The sequence below is a fragment of the Puccinia triticina genome, chromosome 4A, assembly GCF_026914185.1.
Source record: "Puccinia triticina chromosome 4A, complete sequence".
Lineage (NCBI taxonomy): Eukaryota > Fungi > Basidiomycota > Pucciniomycetes > Pucciniales > Pucciniaceae > Puccinia > Puccinia triticina.
This window is the reverse complement of record NC_070561.1, coordinates 6,716,138-6,734,637: the sequence shown is the minus strand read 5'-3', so window position 1 is coordinate 6,734,637 and position 18,500 is coordinate 6,716,138. Positions and strand designations below refer to the sequence as shown.

At 44.6% G+C, this 18,500-nt stretch overlaps 2 protein-coding genes across 2 annotated transcripts; one reads left to right on the top strand and one right to left on the bottom strand.

The window, feature by feature from the left end:
• Window positions 1–1,358: 1,358 nt before the first annotated feature.
• Window positions 1,359–1,685, bottom strand: PtA15_4A737 (uncharacterized protein; the record flags this gene model as incomplete). The annotated part of the gene is made up of 1 exon (XM_053168651.1): window positions 1,359–1,685. One exon carries the CDS (start codon window positions 1,683–1,685, stop codon window positions 1,359–1,361), a length of 327 nt encoding a protein of 108 aa, XP_053019839.1.
• An 8,890-nt stretch (window positions 1,686–10,575) lies between these two features.
• PtA15_4A736 (uncharacterized protein) lies at window positions 10,576–17,143 on the top strand (the record flags this gene model as incomplete). The annotated part of the gene is made up of 19 exons (XM_053168650.1): window positions 10,576–10,804; window positions 10,877–10,945; window positions 11,046–11,090; window positions 11,163–11,231; window positions 11,304–11,369; window positions 11,441–11,503; window positions 11,602–11,640; window positions 11,717–11,782; window positions 11,855–11,920; window positions 11,992–12,054; window positions 12,124–12,222; window positions 12,311–12,457; window positions 12,539–12,670; window positions 12,764–13,099; window positions 13,185–13,204; window positions 15,300–15,525; window positions 15,616–15,905; window positions 15,999–16,294; window positions 16,402–17,143. 19 exons carry the CDS (start codon window positions 10,576–10,578, stop codon window positions 17,141–17,143), a joined length of 3,063 nt encoding a protein of 1,020 aa, XP_053019838.1.
• Window positions 17,144–18,500: the final 1,357 nt, after the last annotated feature.

Sequence of the window (18,500 nt, the reverse complement as noted above, 5' to 3'; positions counted from 1 at the left end):
AGATCTTGTGAGCCCGGGTAAGCCCGGCTGTGGACTGGACGTGCGGTTTCCGCAGTTGGTCTGTCCTCGTCACCATCCAGATGAGCCGTGTGCGTGATTTTCGTGGCTTCATCAGCGCACTGGGGCCCAGAAACACGCGATAAACCGCCCCCATTATCGCACATTCACCAACCACCCAGGGGTCCTCGACCACTCACACCCGCGCGGGTGCTGCTGGTGGGATGTCAGGCTTGGATCAATCACGGCGAGGCAAGATGGTTTGGGCAGCTGTTTTCGAGCCTGACACGGCTGAACACGGGGCCGCGAAACAGTTGTTGGCGGTGCGTGGTCCCTTACATGCAAATGTTGATAGGGAGGAAAATGCAGCAATAAATCCTCAAAATGATCAAGGGTTTGCACTGTGTCTCGGCCAAGGGCTGGACATTGTGTTTCAGCTTGCCCATAGGAATAGTTGACTAGTACCAAGAACTTTGGTAAATGGAATATAAAAGTCCATGAATTATGTGTTGGGAAGTGAGTTGACTCAAATACCTCTTTTCCCATATATCTATGAGCCCATGGGAAGCTGTTAAGCTAAAATTGGTGAATGGTTAGTAAACTCAAATTGGGTACACCACGGGTGCAACAAAATATTTTGAAAACCAGTTTGATTGGTTTTCAGAATATCTTTTCTAATTGAGTCCGGACGTCCTGAAGAACGAGTGGGACTAACCATTTTTGGATATTTTTAAAATATTTCTGGAACCACCTGAGGTGGTTTTGAAAATATTTTGGAAACCAATTTGGTTTGAAAAATATTTCCAGAACCATTTGGATGCTCCTTCTCTCACGGCACCGTTTTTGGGACCTTTTTGGCAAAAGAATTTGTCCACAAACCAGATTCAGACCGATTTGGTTCTGACAACCACTATCCAATCAATTTGGTTTTGACAACCATCCCAAACACTTTTGGTGCACCCGTGGTTAACCCCTCTTGAGGTTAAATTTAATTCATTCCACTGAGAGTCTAGGTCGAGCTATATGCTTTCCTCATGTAGTTGTTCCCAGATCTAGCAGCTGCATGGGGATGTCTCAATCCAATTTTAGAATGTGAGACTTGATGAGAATTGGGCTCGCATGTCTGGTGCAATTAATTCATCAAATAAAGTGGCCCCCTGGCTTTTTTCTTTGGCTATGTACATCAGTAACATTACATTGTCAACATAATAAGGCTGACAAAATCATGAGGTCCTGTTTCCCTCTTCTTGCCTATTACTTCTTGTGAATTTTCCAATGAATTACCTCAGGAAATGAGTGGAGAAAAAAATGTTTGTGGGTGATGAATGGAATCATCTATTGCCGGCCTATGCCTAATGGGTTTACTCTTCTGCAGGTCTCAGGTTGGAGTAAGTTCTTCCCGGATTGTCCCGGCGCAGTTCCGGGAGTAGGGCCAAGAATCCGTGGTAGTAGTCCTCGGGATCCACGACTGGTTGGGACAATCTCGTGCTGCCAGCGGGAAAGCCTCCGGAAAGAGTGCTTGATGCAGGGGTATTCGGGGGGGTTGCGCTTGGCAAGGCATGGCGGACAGATGATCCGGGCGCTCGAGGGTCTATGCTGACAGGAGGGGGCCGGGGCTCCATGGGACGCGCAGCGCCGAGGCCGATGAGACAACAGACTGAGACGGTCTGGACGATGAGGGCGTGCATGTGGGCAATGGTTGGCACCTGGGAGCTTTGAACCGAGGACTGTCACAAGTAGCAGGGTGTTGGGCGTTGAGTGAGGAGGCCAGTATCAACCAACTAGGTCACAGAGGCGAGATTGTCCAGTTATTCTTGGGCTATAAGAGCTTCTATCTAGAGCTGCGTATCAAAAATCAATATTCACCTTTCTCAAGCAGAAATGGGCACTTTTAATTTGTGAACATTCAGCTGGATAATTACTTCTCACAAGAAAGTGAATACACTGGGAAACAAAATCTAACAAGCAGCATTTGCCAAAGGGGAGAATACAAGCTTGAAATTAGTTGAACATAGCTGGAATCGGATATCTCTGGAGAGAGGGTAGAAATCCTGACCCATCAACGGATTTGGACAAGATGAAGGTATTAGGATAAAAATAAAACTTTAGAGCTAATTTTAAGGCCTTTATGAACATTTTTTTTTTAAAATGAAGAAGTTGCTCTGATTCTCATGAGACACCCAGTCCTGTACATCTTGCCAGATTTTGAAAATTTTGTTGATAAAGGCCTTAAAATTGACTCTAAAGTTTTATCTTTATCCAGCTATTGTGAACCCCCCTATTATAATATCAGACATGTGACTAGTAAGCTCAGGGTATTAACAGCTTTCAACATGGGCTCTTGTGCACAATGTTAAATCAAGCTGCACAGTGCACTCAAAAAAAGGAAAGAAATGCCTCCAGGAATTAACAAATTGTTCCTATTTCATTTTTTGCCTAAATTTCTGGTCTAATATCAAAAGGGACTCGGAAAAACAACTCCCATAAATTGGGAAAACAACTCCCATATGTTGCCAGGACCAAATTGCGACCGGGTCCAGACATCAACCTAGCCCCTTTTTTAGGCTACGGCACTTTTTGGGAGTCATTTTCCTAAAACAGATTTTTTTTGGGAGTTGTTGGGACTAATTAGTTATATTTTTTTTATTACTAGGGAACTTGCAGCTGCGCCGCAGAAAATTAACTCATCACATCTGCCACAAAAGATAAACTTGGCACAGAATAATGGAGGAATTCCTGTCAATCAGGAAAGTCAGATCTGACTGGCCAGATTTCAGATTTTGCAGGGAAATCTAGGTCCTCAAAGATCCCCAAAGTGATCCAGAGTTCCAGATTTCAGATTTCCCTGCGAAATCTGAAATTCCATATCTGTTCCAAGGTGACGGGAAGTCCTCCAATAAACCCGCATTTGTTGTTGCTTTCTTATTTTGGTGTAATAAAATATGTAACAAAAACATGACCCAAGGGAATTCAGTATTCTTGAATAAACTGCTGAGTTCAGACAAATTGGTCATAGAGCAACCCCAGGTTCACGGGGAGTTTGTCAAGTTGTCAAAAAAATTGGTTTCTCAAACCATAAACATTGCTCTGTAGAGGCCATACAATATTTCAATCCCACAGGAATCAAGCACATTGGAAAACAATGAATGATTTATAAATAGCAAGAAAAGAAACTATTCCAAATGGATAACCTGAAAATAAAAATAAAATTCCACATTGGAGCAAGCGAGCTGAAGGATCTGTTGGTGAAATATAATGGATAAGAAAAGCCTTACAAGTTTTTTTGCCAATACTGATATTTTGCTACTTTAGATTATGTATCTATGGGGACTCTACTTGGAGCCCTGTGGGAATTACATGCTTTGAGATGTGGCATCAAATGCACAGCAAAAAAATCATGCTGTGAGAGATACTAAATCAGGGTAACTAAGTCTCATCTTCTCCAATTTAGGCAAAATGGAAAATGGAGGAGTGGATAGAAATTGTACGCGGCTTTGATGATGTGACCTACAGGCAAGACTTGTACTCTGATTGGTTCTTTCCACCAACCTGGAATCATCCCACTTTTGGTCCAGGAAATCTTTACATTCATTCAATCAGTAACAGTTCACTCTCATTTGATTTCAAAATGATAAAACGCTGATTTTTTTCCACCGAGCATCCTGAAAGAGAGTTTCTACTGAGGGCGTCATACTTGGGAGTCTATAATGAGCAACTTCACAATTTGCACATTCCGAGCACGTAATGTACCCCTCCGCCAGTGAAAATCCAACAGCAAACAAATGGGATGTTTTTTGCAGATCCAGTAAGAGAAGAAGTCCTGGCAAATGTCGGACAGGTGGCCGCGTTAATGAGCAGGAGAGAACAAGAGCGGCATGTATGTAGCTGGACTTGACTGGAATGTGCGCTCCAGTCAATCACACACTATCTTTGGGATTGTGATTGAATCGCGATTGCATAGAGATAATGGCGGTGTCAGGAGTAGTAAAGTGTGTCTGATCAATTTGGCTGGGAATGAACGCACTAGCAGTGAACTCGAGAGAAGAAGCAAAGGTTCCCTCATCAACAAGAGGTATGGACTAAGCACTCTGAATACTTGATAGCGTTACTCAGACTCAGAGCAGTTGTCAAGTAGAGTGCCAGAAGCAATCCAATAGTGAAAACGACGAAATCAGCCATTGAGTCGAGGTTAGTTTTGTTGAGGGACCAGCGGAACCTGTACGGGCAATTGGCTTTCAAGATTCTTGAGGTTCTGCTACGGTGACGGCGAGGCAACTGCTTGAGGGTCCCCGTCAGCTTATGGAAGGCAACGGTCCGGTAAGTCGTATCTGGATCAGTTGGGTCTCCTGTTGACGCTGGCAGGGAGGCGGGGAGGGCAAGCTGGAAAAGGAAAAGATGTGGTCGAACATCCTCTCTTCTGACAACCAGGAAGTCTTGGAGATTTCTTGGTAGTTCGTGACCCACTTGAAATTCCTGAAGCCGTCCACAAGCTTCTTGGTATTGGCCTCCTGGGAATACATGACCTGTCAGCTTCGAGGAGCAGGCTTTTGGATATCAAACTGTGGGTTGCAGGATCAGTGGAATTACTCTGGAAGAAATTTAACAAAAGAAGACCATACCAAATTGTATGTACGAGCTGGATGCCCGACCAACAAATTGTGAACATGAAGAGATCCAAATATGACAGAATGACAATCCAATTGAGGACACTAATCAATGCAAGACATTTCCGGTCGAGTGAGCTCGACATTTCTGGCCAAGTGAGCTCGTATGCTCTTGTATGTCAAGAACATTTGGGTGAAAATCAATGTGCAGTCACATGGCGGGTTGACTTTTGCGGACTGGAGATTGACAGCGATGGTGTTGCTCATCAGATGGGGAAACACGACAAATTTACAAATTTGGCTATTGGCAGGTTGTTGTGAGCCAAATTTGGTAAATCAGCTTGCATAATACGCGCTGAGCACAGACATTTGATAATATTCAGGAATTGACTGTGCACCTTACGCGAACGGAGATTGACATACAAACACTGGATTAAGAAAACAGAGCAACAAACATAGCATTCATGGACGGTGCATTTGGAAACTTGTTGAGTAGAAATGGGTAACTTTTAGACATTTGTTTTTTTGCTGTGAGCTGCATTTGGGTACATGCATATTTATCGATCCAAGTTTGGAACAGCTGGTTGGGTTGGACAATGGCTTTTCTCTGTCTCCAGGGGTAAAAGTTGGGGCACATCAAATATAAAAGGGAGCCGATGTCAGAGGAGTGTTCCGGTAAGGCCGCTGGGAGGTATTGACTGGCTCTGCCGTGATTGTCGTCCTCCCAGGCAGTGTCTTACATACATTAAGAATCATTAGTTACGCCAACAAGTCCTTTCTTCGCGCACCACTGACAGACCCTACAGTGGGGAAGTGCTGCGCAAAAAAAGGAGTTGTTGATGTAATTAAGGATTTTTAATCTGCCCCACCCATAACTTTTTTTTCCCATGAACTACATGCGTAAAAATTTGATATAAAAGAGGATTGTGCATAAATTGAACCCCTCAAAATCTATAGCAATAGTGTGCCACCAAAACATGAGATATGAGGGGTGCACATTTTATGATCCGCCATATTCATAACTTTTGTTTCCCACACACCACATGCATAAAAATTTGGACTTACTTTGCACACTGCAAAAAACACTTTGCACACTGCACAGTGCGCGGATTCCCAAACACTTTGCGCACTGCAGGTAAAATATGCAACTTTTTGAAGATTTTTTTTGACCAATCAATCATTAACACACCAACCTCAACCACCCTGACTTCATTCTATTCTGTTTTTTCAAGGCAAGTTTTACCTCCACTTCCATTCAAATTATACTTATAGCTTCAATCCCATTGATCTCTTTCTCATCCTTCTTCATCATCCCAAAAGAATGGCCCAAAACAAATTTTTGGCAGGGAAGAAACCAACACAGAAGGAATCAAGGTCCTTCCTTAAGAACCAATTCACAAAGAAAAATTCAGGAGAGGTGGATGAAATTGCTACTACCCAACACCAGGGAAAAATTGAGGTCACCTGAGGGCATGTGATGTGAAGAAGACTCTTGTTCAGTCTCCAATCATACTCCAAAACCCATTGAGTGGGACTCCCCAATGACCACAAAGGGGCCATTGTTTTGATAGTGGAGTCTTGCCACAGTAGCTCAGGTGTCTGAACATGTTTTACTCAATGTCACCTGCCACCAGCTGTCATCACATTTTCCCTGGTGTGCAAGTTCATCTGAAGCAAGAAGATTACCTTATCATAATCAACTGGCTCAGAGACAGGAAAACTACATAGCTTGTTTTGGAGACAACAAGGCCCCTAAAGTTGGAAAATCAGTTAAAGGCAAGATCAATGGTTACAAGTTAATTGCTATCAACCTTTGCAATCAGTCTCCCTCAAAAATCAATCTGGCACCTCAAAAAATGAAAGATTGATTCATGTCTTACCAGACAAAATACAAAAAGGCTCATTCAAAATCACTTTCTGATTTGGTCTAACCCCTAACAATCAACAAGCTGGAATGAGGATGATTGCTGAGAATCTCAACAGCATGTGTGCCCTTTATGCTGAAATGGACGACTTATTTGGTGATTGTCCCAATGTGAATCCTTGGTGTGGGAAAGATGCAGAGGATTCAAGTCATTCTTCTGAGGATCATTCAGATGATGAAAATCAAGAAGGCTCCAATGAAGAGAAGCAATCAAACTCCTCTGCAATTGATCCTTTGTTGAAAAAAGAAGTATCAAAAAAATGGACCCAAACCAACCTCCAATGATGATAGCTCAATTGAGTACGTTGAGGAGAATTGAGTGAATGTAAGTACCCCTAGATTTTTGATGCATACACCCATCTTCAAGACAAGTGCTTCATCCCTCATTGATAATAAAGAATTCAAGGCCCCCAACAAAGCCTTTTTGTGAAACAAGTCTCATCTACTACCTGGCTGATATATCAGTTGATAACCAATCCTCCACTAGGTGCAGATCTTGTATCCAAACCTTGAAGTGTCCCTCCATGGTTTGTGACTTTTTCAACAACAATTCTTTCTTTTTGTCTAGGATGACTCGGGAGCTTCCATGCTCCCCCAAGTCATCTGAGTATGGGTTAACTGGAAGGAATGTGCTAATTCCTTTCCTCCTCCTCTCTTCTTTGCGCAGAAAATGGCCAGCTTGAAGAGAGGTTTCCTTTGAAGTAAGAAACAACAGAGAATCTCATCTTCTTGATGGTGTTCTCCTCCTTGCCCTAGGTTGCCTATGCAATCCCTGAGGTCTGAGCCCGAAGGGCGGGTGGGGGCCTCAACTTGGTGGGTGGGGCAAAAAAAATTCTTACCTCTCTGCGAGCGGCGAACGGCGATACGGCAATGTTGAGCGGAACATTGGTGGAAAGCTTCCTTTCCCTTGGTTCACCTGCCGGTACCAGTTGCTCCATCAACTAGGTTTTGGCTGCCTCCGCAGTCATCCGTGCGCGTGCGCGGCTGTGCGTTGTCTGTCCGCGGGCCTAGCTGGCAGCGCCTTGCTTCCCCGGCTGCGGCGCTGCGGGTGCATCTACTCGTCGCTGCTCCTTGGACTTATCCCACCTCCCGCTGCGCTCCCGGTAAGTAACAATCATAATGTACATACACCACGAAACCATGAGGTGAGCTCTGTGTACATACCCAGCTCTACAGTCACCTGGGACACGATACAGTCCCGCGGAACCTTTTCTGGCGTGTGGCAGGGAAAACTCCTGTGGGGCCCATTTGTGAGGACCCGCCTACCTTTCCTATTTCTCAAATGAGTATCAGGATATATAATCTATTTTCGTAGAGGGAAGGTAGTTCAGGGTCGTTCATCTTCAAAGCATAGGCTACTGAAGGGGGAAGAATTCTTTCCAAGTCTGTGAGCCAAATGACTCCATCGATCAAAATGAGAGCACAATAGTATGTTAAGAACACCCGAACAAGATTTCAGATGGAAACAAGGAACAGGAACACGTTAGATCTTAGAAGCCCTCTGGGCGAGCTGGCTAAGTACAACCATCCCTCCCGGCGGAAGTCCTCTGGGAAAGATGGTTGTAGCCAGCTTGTCAGGAGCGATCCCTCCCGGCGACATGGTTCTGACTAGCTCGCCGGGAGGGATTCTTCCCGGCAAGATGTTGCAACCATGTCACCCGGAATACTCCCCCCCCTGGCGAGACGACTGTACCCAGATCACCAAGATGGCTTCTACCAGGCCAGCTGGTTCACTTGCAACTATCTCGCTAAGAGGAATTCCTCTCGGAAAGATGGTTATAAGAAGTTGAACCATATCGCCTGGAGGAATTCCTCGTTTTCCCCGAGGAATTCCTCCCGCGGACTTACTCGGCAGGTTCCACTGCAAGCAGAGTGTAAGCTCATCTTGCGCAAAGTTTGAGCTGCCCTGTTGGAAAAACGAGGTGAGAACGATAAAAGAGTGGACGATGACGGTGAGAAAAAGGACGGTGATCAGCGTACTTCAGACATTGTGATTTGGAGAACATCAGGCACGCCTTTTCTGATGGTGCAGGTAACACTATCGGCGGAGTTTGGACGCAAGAGGTGGTTTGCATCGTGGTGAACAGCCCAGCAACTGGGGGCGGTCGTTGTCAAGACGGAAATAATCCATGGTCCTAAATGTATCTGGCGATGATATGGAGGCGTATTTCAGGTAAGGCACTTGTGTTTATCAAGTCGCTATTGCTCTCATCCGGTTACAGCTTGTATCATCCAATTAGGGAGGAGTGCTGAGGCAAGTTGATGTCTGAGCTTCGAAACATTGAAGAACTCGTTCACAACTCGCTCAACTATGTAGAATTCTCAACCCAGCACTCAGCAATTCTTGAAGACAAGGGCACGCTTGGGAATCTTTTCCCGGGGAACTCTCGCATCGTCCAAGTAACCAAGTTTCAAGAACCGCAGCTGAGGCCGAGTTGCTGGTAATACGTGAGGTTGTAAATTTGGCAGGTATTCTGGGATCTCAAACCTGCGGAAAAGCTTCCAAAGCTAAACCTACAAGGGGATGCAGATCTGGCTTTACAAGTGCCAGATCAAACTTTACAAGGGCTTGCCAATCGCAGAAAAGTCCTCACTTTGGTCTACTTTCTGACTCTTGTGTTAATTTTTTCTTGTTGTTTTCATCTCATACTCACCAGATCTGGTAGTATTGAGAAGACTGACAAGCGAAAAATAAGATGAGTATGAGATTAAAACAACATGAAAAAATTAACACGAGAGACAGAAAATAGACCAAGAGTGAGGACTTCCCTTCGATTAGCTGCATTAAATGATTTGCAATAAAGAGTGCTCCTGTGACATCACAAAAAGCTCGCAAACGTAGCAAATGTTATGCCCGACATGCTTTCATCTTTGTTGCCCACCGGCGCTTGTAGCCGCCGACCTTCAACCAAAAAAAAAATGTCTTGCCCCGGAACCGTAAAAAAACTTCCATATTGACGGAATGGGAGCTAAGTATTCTGCCTCCTATATCTTTTTAGGCTGATGGTCGTTAGATGTTTACACGCTTGAGGCTCAGCTGCGTTTCTGCTATAAAGAAAATCTTAAGCTCACACAGTTTTGATGACCACATAACAAGTTGAAGCCGGGGACCGAAAAAAAAAAAAAAAAAAAAAAAACCGCACACATTCGCTCTGCTTTCTTCCTTAGGCATCACCTCAGTATTTATGGAATACTCGTACAATCTTTGCTGCATGCTGAGCTCTGTCCCAGCTAAATAGGGCCAAAGCGCAGAGTCCATGCCATGGCAACTTACGACTTTGAACTGGCCGTAGATATCCTCTCTTCCCAGGCAATGGTCAAATTTGTTATTGATTAGGACCCATGAGATGTTCGAGTTTAGAAAAGTACGCCACACCCTCCAAATAGTGTATTGCGGTTCCGTTGACCGATCAACGGTTGGATTACATTGCTCTTGATTTCCTTCCACCGGTCATGGGCATATTGGTAGGAGCCGGTAGACAACTCAATATGCGTTTCCACTGGGAGAAAAAATCTGGTGTGATTAGAGTTAAGCCGTTGCGCATATACTTCCCGCCGACTGCCTTCACCCTAAGGGAACATGTCTACTCTAGCTGAATATTTGTTGTTAGGTTGAAACTGCTGAGGTTGAGAGCATCTAACTCGCCGGAGCTAGGGAAAAAAGAATTAAGAATGCTATGTCGACAAGCTCAGCGAAGCAAATATCTAACCCCGCGACTTCAGTTTACCTAAAAAAAACTACCCTCAGAACTGCCATCGACACAAAGGCGCCGATGGCCCCTGTCTTAGTCCACTTTGCTAGAATGTATACATTGAGGGTGAGCCTTGCAACTCGCCGACGCTAATGAATATAATCCTCAGCCGGTAGGGACTGAGTTAAGCAGTGCTTTGAGAAGACGAATCCTTTTCTATAAAAAAGGCACAGATATCCTCGAAATCTGATTCTCCCAGCCCACCCCTTCCACAACAGAAAATCGAAACCAGATCCTGCCCTGCCATACGCAAAAATAACTTGTACCCACTTCCCATACACCCATAATCCGTAGAACTATGAGCTCGCCCTTCTTTGATACTGTTAACGAAAGAAGCTTAGAAGAAAGGCAGGCGATGTCGTATTTCAGTTTAACGCCGGTCGCCTCTTCCCACGGCGTTAGCTTCTTGAACTTTTCGATAAATGAAGAGAGTCATCAGCTGGAGATAACGGATCCACCTGCATCTACCCCTACGCGGCTGGAAGCAAATTTTGATGTTGAGTTTGCGGCCTCTGGGCCCTCAAATGGTGAGCCCATAATGCTCTCACAGCTTTTGGATCGTTGCTGATAAATTGTCGTGACTCAAATCCTCATCGCAGCCTATCCGGTGTCCATGCCGAGTTTGGGTCACAACCCAGAAAATTTTGCATCCTCGCTGCGCTCGCATGGTGATTCTTTTCATGTTTCTAAGCTTCACTGCATTGTGACTGATTGATAAAATGCTATGGAAAAACTTGACTGTTGCCTTTCTCCCTCATATTGAGCTAGAAGAAGATAATTACATTGACTTTTCAGCCGCTCTGACATCGAATGGTGAGCCTATAATGCTCACACAATATCTAAATTGTTGTTGATAAATTGTTGTGACTTCAACATTCTCCACAGCCAATCCGGCGGAAATGCCAACTGTAGGTAACAACCTAGGAGCTTTTGCTTCATCAGTTTGCTCGGATTGTGAGTCTTATCATTTTTCTAGACTTGACAGCATTTCGACTGAGGAAATGCTATGGAAAATCTCGACCCCAGACTATCTCCCCATGCACCAGAAAGCCAATTATCGAGGTATCTTTTCGTACTCCCAGCCCTCAAATGGTGAGCCTATAATGCTCGCGTAATATCTAAATTCTTGTTCATAAATATATGTGACTCAATCTTCTCCACAGCCCAGCCAGCGGCAGTGCAAACTTTTGGCAACAGCGAAGAAAATTCCACTACACCCTTTAATCGTGAGTCTTATCATGTTTCTAGACTTCGCTGCATTTTCACCGGTATAATGCTATGGAAAACCTGACTATAGCTTTTCTCCCTAACGACCTGGATTCAGCTAATCAAAAAAACCTTATAGCCTCTCAGCCCTCAAATGGTGAGTGAAAAATGCTCGCATAATATATAAATACTTGTTCATAAATATCTGTGACTCCAATCAATCGTCACCATAGCTCATCCAGTCATGCTGAGTTCGGGTGACGGTCTGGAAAACTTTGCTTCCTCGCTGCCCTTGAATTGTGAGCCTCTTCATTTTTCTACACTTTGCTGCATTGTTTCTGACTAAATGCTATGGAAAAACTCGAATATAGCCTTTGTCTCTACGGATCCAGAAGCAAATGACCATGAAAGAATTTTGGGCTGGCAATTCTCAAATGGTGAACCTATAATGCTCGCATAGTATCGCGATCTCTGTTTATAAACTTCTTCGACTTAATCTTTACCACAGCACGTCTGGAGGCAATCCCGAGTTTGGGAAACAACCAAGGAAATTTCATTATGACCTCCGATCGTGAGTTTGTTTTTATTTCTAGCATCTGCAGTATGGCTGATAATATGATGTCGAAAAACTTGATCGAAGTCTCTCCTTTGCCAAGCGATGAGACCCCTACTACCATCACGCCTCAAAGTATCTCTGATCGCCAAAACGACCCGTCTCCCCAAGACGTGGCACTACCAGGTAGCATTTCCTTCTTGCCTCGTATTGCCAGAGACTTGATCTTGGACCCATATAACAATAAACAGCACTAACTTTTTTTTGCATTCAGATCCCAATACAGCTGACTTAAGATACTGCACATTGCCAGATGGCACCTTCAGCTGCAACAAGTGTGTCCGTATCTGCAGGCGGGAGTATAATATCAGGCGGCATGTTAGGCACCAGCACCCACTGCCCGGACTTCCTGTCCCCAGGCGTAAGTTTTCTTTGTTTGTTCTTTCTGAAGATGACAGTTTCTAGTACTCATGATTGAGACTTTGCTTTTGAATGATCCCAGATCCCTGTGATCACCCTGGTTGCGGTAAATCATACGCTTTTCCAGGCGAACTTACGGAACATAAGAGGAAGGACCACATGGGGAAACCAGCACAGAAGCGGAAAATGAAGGCAAAGGCGTCCGACGAGATTTGTATGTACTCTCTCCCCAACAATCTTCTCCTGAGCTTGATCACGTCTTTTTAAACTGATTTTCATTCCAACATCTTGCGCAATAATTTACCAGATCGGTGCAAGTACTTTGACGTGTGTCGCAAGAAATTTAAGACTGTGCAGGGACTTCAAGCACACTTGAAGAAAGTGCACAACGGTGACGTACAAGTTCCGGGACTCTTGGTACGCGAGATGGTGCCGTCCTCGTCTGGCGAGATGGTTCCGAGGTCGTCTGGCGAGATGGTTCCGAGGTCGTCTGGCGAGATGGTTCCGAGGTCGTCTGGCGAGATGGTGCCGACCTCGTCTGGGCCTCATGATCCGATCGCTGGCCCCTCACGAGAGAGGAACGAACCCAATGCGCCACCTCTGAAGCGACGGAAAACGAACGTGGAGGTGCCTGACAAAATATGTATGTACCCCTCTTCCAAATTCCCTGCTCTTGCCTATTAATTTTTCTGATTGTGATGTCAATATTTCGCGCAATAATTCTCAAGACCGGTGTAAGTACTTTCCGGTATGTAAAAAGGAGTACAAGATGTGGGGAGCATTCCGGAACCACATGTGGAATGCGCACACGGAGGTCGTGGAAATGGCGGGCTAGGTGCACGGTACGCTAGATGAGGCTAGATGGCTCCCACCTCACCTGGGCGACAAGATCTGGCTCCTGATCCCGCACAGCAGCCATCCATCTAATTTCTTTTTGTCTCTCTACACTCAACTTTAGCTTCGGCTCGTTGTATGCTTCCATCCTACAAGTAAGGACCGCAATAACTAAAGAGTTTCCTGCATCCTTGAGACTTCTGAGAAGGCACCTGTGAGACCTGCGCCAATATGTGTGGGCTTGGAAAATATAAGGTATGAGAGCGAAGAGAGGTATGAGAGAAAAATACCGAAGTTTGTTTAGGAAATTCAGCCCGGAGCCTGAGGCTGATTTTTTCGGGTTTTCGTTTACTCCGAATAGCCTTTTGGTTCAATCTCAAGGTGTTTACTATCTTCTTCTTCGATACTGATGGCAGAAAGTTAGGGAGAAGATGGTCGGGGTCCCGGCTTCGGCATCGGGTTAGATGAAGAAAGCGCCATCTGAGCGGACAGTTCCTGCGGGCATGTTGTAGTAAGTCAAGGATGAAAGCAACACAACAGGCTGAGGAGAGAAATTAAACAGTTGGGAATGAGGGTGAAGACAGAGGAAGTAAGCGGCAATCAGTCGTCGTCTGGAGGTTATGAGGGATGTTGAGGGATGAAGATAACGAGGAAAAAATGAGGAGGACAGGGGTCCTAATCCTATCAAATAACTGAAAAGTCCCCGGCCGCCTTCCCCTTTCTGTCACTGGATCCGAACAGGCATGCGTGCATCCCTTTTGATTCAGAGCCGATGGCGATGTCGAAAGTTTGGATCATTATCAAGCTGGATATGTGCCAGTACATACCTCCCGAGGCCGACACAGGCTGACACAGGCAGACATCAAGGGGCCCCACGTCGATCCTGACTTATTTAAGCCTCCCGGGACTAGTGGTGCAGAGCCACCCTCCTTCGGAGGTCGCGCTTCGCACTGCTCAGTGCTTCGCACCAGCCCAGGCGCCAAGCGGGGACTTGTGTAAAGTCAGCGCGGATCCGCGTGCTATAAAAGAGGAACAGCAGAGTTTCAGCTGACGCTTTACAGGACCCTAGAAACCCCCGAAGTATGTGGGTAATGTAAATGTATGGATTTTTGCATTTTTTTGCATAATGGTAGTGAAATAGGTATGAATGGGATTTGAGACCCAAGCTGAGGGTAGGCATCAAACATGCCAGAAATGTATGAAATTTCCACCAAAACTGGGTTAAATCTGCTACTACCCGCAGAACCCGGCTTTTTATTGGGGTCTTGGGGGTCCCTGGGGGGATTTTACCTCAAGCATACGCATGAAAATGTATGCATTGCCCCAAAACTGCCATCCCCCAGTGCCCCCAATAGGGGGGTTCACAATAGGGGGGTTCACAATAGGATAAAAATAAAACTTTAGAGTCAATTTTAAGGCCTTTATCAACAACTTTTTAAAAATATGGCAGGATGTACAGGATTAGGTGTCCCCTGGCAATCAGAGGGTGTTCTTCATTTTTTGAAATTGTCTGTAAAGGCCTTAAAATTGGCTCTAAATTTTTATTTTTATTGTATTGTGAACCCCCCTAATAGGATAAAAATAAAACTTTAAAGCTAATTTTAAGGCCTCTATGAACAATTTTTTAAAAAGTGAAGAAGTTGCTCTGATTCTCAGGGGACACCCAGTCCTGCACATCCTGCCAGATTTTTAAAAATTTGTTGATAAAGGCCTTAAAATTGACTCTAAAATTTTATTTTTATCCTGTTGTGAACCTCCCTAATGTATGAATTTAGCTAAAATTAGATTTTACATTACCCACATTTATAGGGGGTTTCCAGGGTCTTTACTCCTTGGAGTCTCATGCATATGCATGGACCTTGGTTTGCGCTTCCTTTGCCTCGACACAAGCCCCTCGTTTCAGAGGGAGGCGGGTGACACACCGCGGCGCCCCCGGGGAGCCGGTCCCCCGGTCCCCGAAACGAGGGGATTGTGTTAGGCTCGTCTTTTGCTCTGGGCTGAACCCGAAGCAAAACCAAATTACCAGCAAGATGAAGTTAGACGCAACTGACATACGATACTTGTCGAGCGATACGTTCAGGGTCCTAACCGCCGTCGAAATGGGCTCGAAGAATCATGAGATCGTTCCTACTGCTCTGATTGCCAATCTTGCGGGCCTCAGATCGGGCGGAGTGAACAAGTGTATCAGTGAACTGGCCAAGAGAGGGTTGGTAAAGCGTGAAGCTAATTCAAAATGTTGGTCTTTTCTCTTCTTCGTCTCTGAGCAAAAAGGAAGCATATTTGACATTTCCTGGGTGGGCTTTTTTTCTGGATAAACAAAAACAGATGACGGCTATCGATTAACGTATGGAGGATACGACTTTCTAGCGATGAAGACATTCTCAAAACGTTCGACAGTCTGTAGCATAGGAAACCAAATTGGAGTAGGAAAGGAGGCAGATGTATACGTGGTAGGAGGAGAGGAGGGCCATCAACGGGTATTGAAGATTCACAGATTAGGACGAATCAGTTTTCGAGCAATCAAATCCAAGCGGGATTATCTTCAAAAGCGTAGGAATGCTAGCTGGATGTATATGAGCCGCCTGGCAGCTCAAAAAGAATTTGCTTTTATGAAAGTAGGTTATCTGCCGGTATCTAATCCGTTTAGAAATACTTGCGGGGGTGGTGGATTCTCATTTGTTTGTTTTTTTTCCAACCGGTTCTTGCAGGTTTTACACGAACATGGATTTCCAGTGCCCGAGCCGATAGATCAATCAAGACACTGTCTAGTGATGTCCTTGATCGACGCGTTTCCATTGAGACAGATCCACGACGTAGCCGAACCTGGAAAGCTTTATTCAGAACTGATGGACCTCATCGTCAAGTTGGCCAGAGTCGGTCTCATCCATGGCGATTTTAACGAATTCAACATCCTAGTCGATACCGCTTCAAAACCCGGCCAAGCTATCCCCGTCTTGATCGATTTCCCTCAAATGGTTTCGACCGAACACGAGAATGCCGAATAGTTAGTCTTGACTGCATGCTCTTCCTGCTTATTGTTGGTCTCTAAACAAGCCGAATGACAAACAAAAATCGGACTGCTAAACCAACTTGATCATATTTCCATTAAAGCTACTTCAATCGAGATGTCCAATGTATCCGATCGTTTTTCCTCAAGAGGTTTAGGTACCAATCCACGCTCTATCCCAAGTTTAATTCGATCGTCCGAGAGGGTACACGGCAGATGAATCTAGACGTCGAAGTCGAGGCTAGTGGGTTCGGGAAGGGTGAAAGCAGGAAACTAGAAGAATACATGGAAGTGTTTGGTGTCGGCTGTGAAGCTGCAGAGGATGACGACGACGATGAGGAGGAGATTGAGGGGACTGACAGTGAAGCTGAAGAAGATGATACGGGCGACGGCTCGGAAAATGAAAATTTGGAACATATCGATCCGCTTTCGAATGGTGATCGTCTTCCCGATTCTCAAAGAAATGAAGATGAAGAAAAGGTCGAAAAGAAAGCCCCGGGGTCAGCGAAGGAGGTGGAAGGTCAAGGAAGTGACGAACCAGCAGGACTCTCGGAAGAAGACAAGTCAGAGAGTGATTCAGAAGAAGACGAATCAGACAACAACTCAGCAAGCCGCACCGCTCAGACAAAACAGAAGAAAAAGAAAAAGAGCGACAAGAACCACCGGAAAGTCGACTTGGACGAAGAAGAAATTAAGAACATCGTCATCAAGAGAATGCAGAGACTCAAAGCTTCCAACTTCAACAAACATCACACTAAGAAATCCGTCAAACACGCTAACCATTCTACACCTTTAGGCTCCAAATTTAAAAATGACGTTAAAAGTCTCTGCTCTACTGAATTTTAAGTTCTTCATTCAATCTTTTGCTGAACATCCCTTGTCCTTACGCTCCACAGCTTTCTGTCTTAAAGTTTATTTCATCTTTATCAAGCTGCTTGTAGTTTTTTTCTTCTTCTTGGTGCAATCTCATTGTGTGGCCCGGAAGGACATCATTGGCTTACAGAAATCACCGATTGTCCTTGAGAGGACGGAATACACTCCGAAGCGCTCCGAATCGGGGGTGGCTCACGTGACCCAAGCATCCCAAGGACACATCCTAATGGCTTTTCCGGAGGAACTTGCGCTGTATGCTTACAGCTTTCTCCTACTTGAGCATTTGCCATAGAGTCAAGGGAGTGGACCAACAATGGGTCTATGTTCCTTTGCGGTAACCGGGCCCGTCAAGTAAAGAAACACCCTTAGGATAATTTCTGGTATTACAACAGTAGTAGTATTAGAGATTTTCCTAGGCAGCGGATATTGTATTGAACCCGTTTGTTTTGGCTCAAAATATGGTTATTAGGGGGTATCAAATATGACCAAATCCACCATTACCTAATCAACGGGTTTCACACAATCCTTGATTGCAAAATCCTCAATTCCAAAAGCAAAAAAAGGTTCTTTTTTGGCCAGGGCCTGTCAAATATAAGACAAACAAATACCTGTTCTCAACCAAATACATCCTTCCCACTTGATTTTTGAAGTATGAATCAAATCCTCCCAGCCCAAAATCATTGACACACCAACCTCAACTGATCAGCCCAATGTGAATCCTTGGTGCTGGGGAGATGCAGAGGACTTAATTCAATCTTCTGGCAATGATTCAGATGATGAAAATCAAGACGGTTGGATGAAGAGAAGCAATCAAACTCCTCTGCAATCAATCCTTTGTTGAGGAGTCCAAAGAATAAAAAAAAAAGGACCTAAACCAACCCTGATGAAGATAGCTTGATTGACATTGAGGACAATTGAGTGAATTTAAGTACCCTTAGATCAATCACACAAATTGTTTTATTTGAAAAATAACCTGAATACAAATTGAAATTTTCAGAGCAAACATTTGTATCATTTTGAATGAAAATTGAGTAGATCAAGATTAGGTGTATGTTTTTAAAATAATTTAAATAATTTTTACTGATCCTTGCTCCTTTTCAGCTTGCCAACAAATAGTTTGTTTGACAATGTGATAGCCTTACATCAGGCAACTATGTTATCAACACAGGAACAAAGTCTAAGACCAACAATATTGCCTCTCAAATTGATCTCAACAACACTTCACAAGAGATTGACCTGCAAGATGATAGCAAATTAAACAACTCTCCATCCAAGGAAAAGGGATCCAAGAGAAAGCGCAAGCAAATCTCTAAGGGCCTGTTCAGACGCG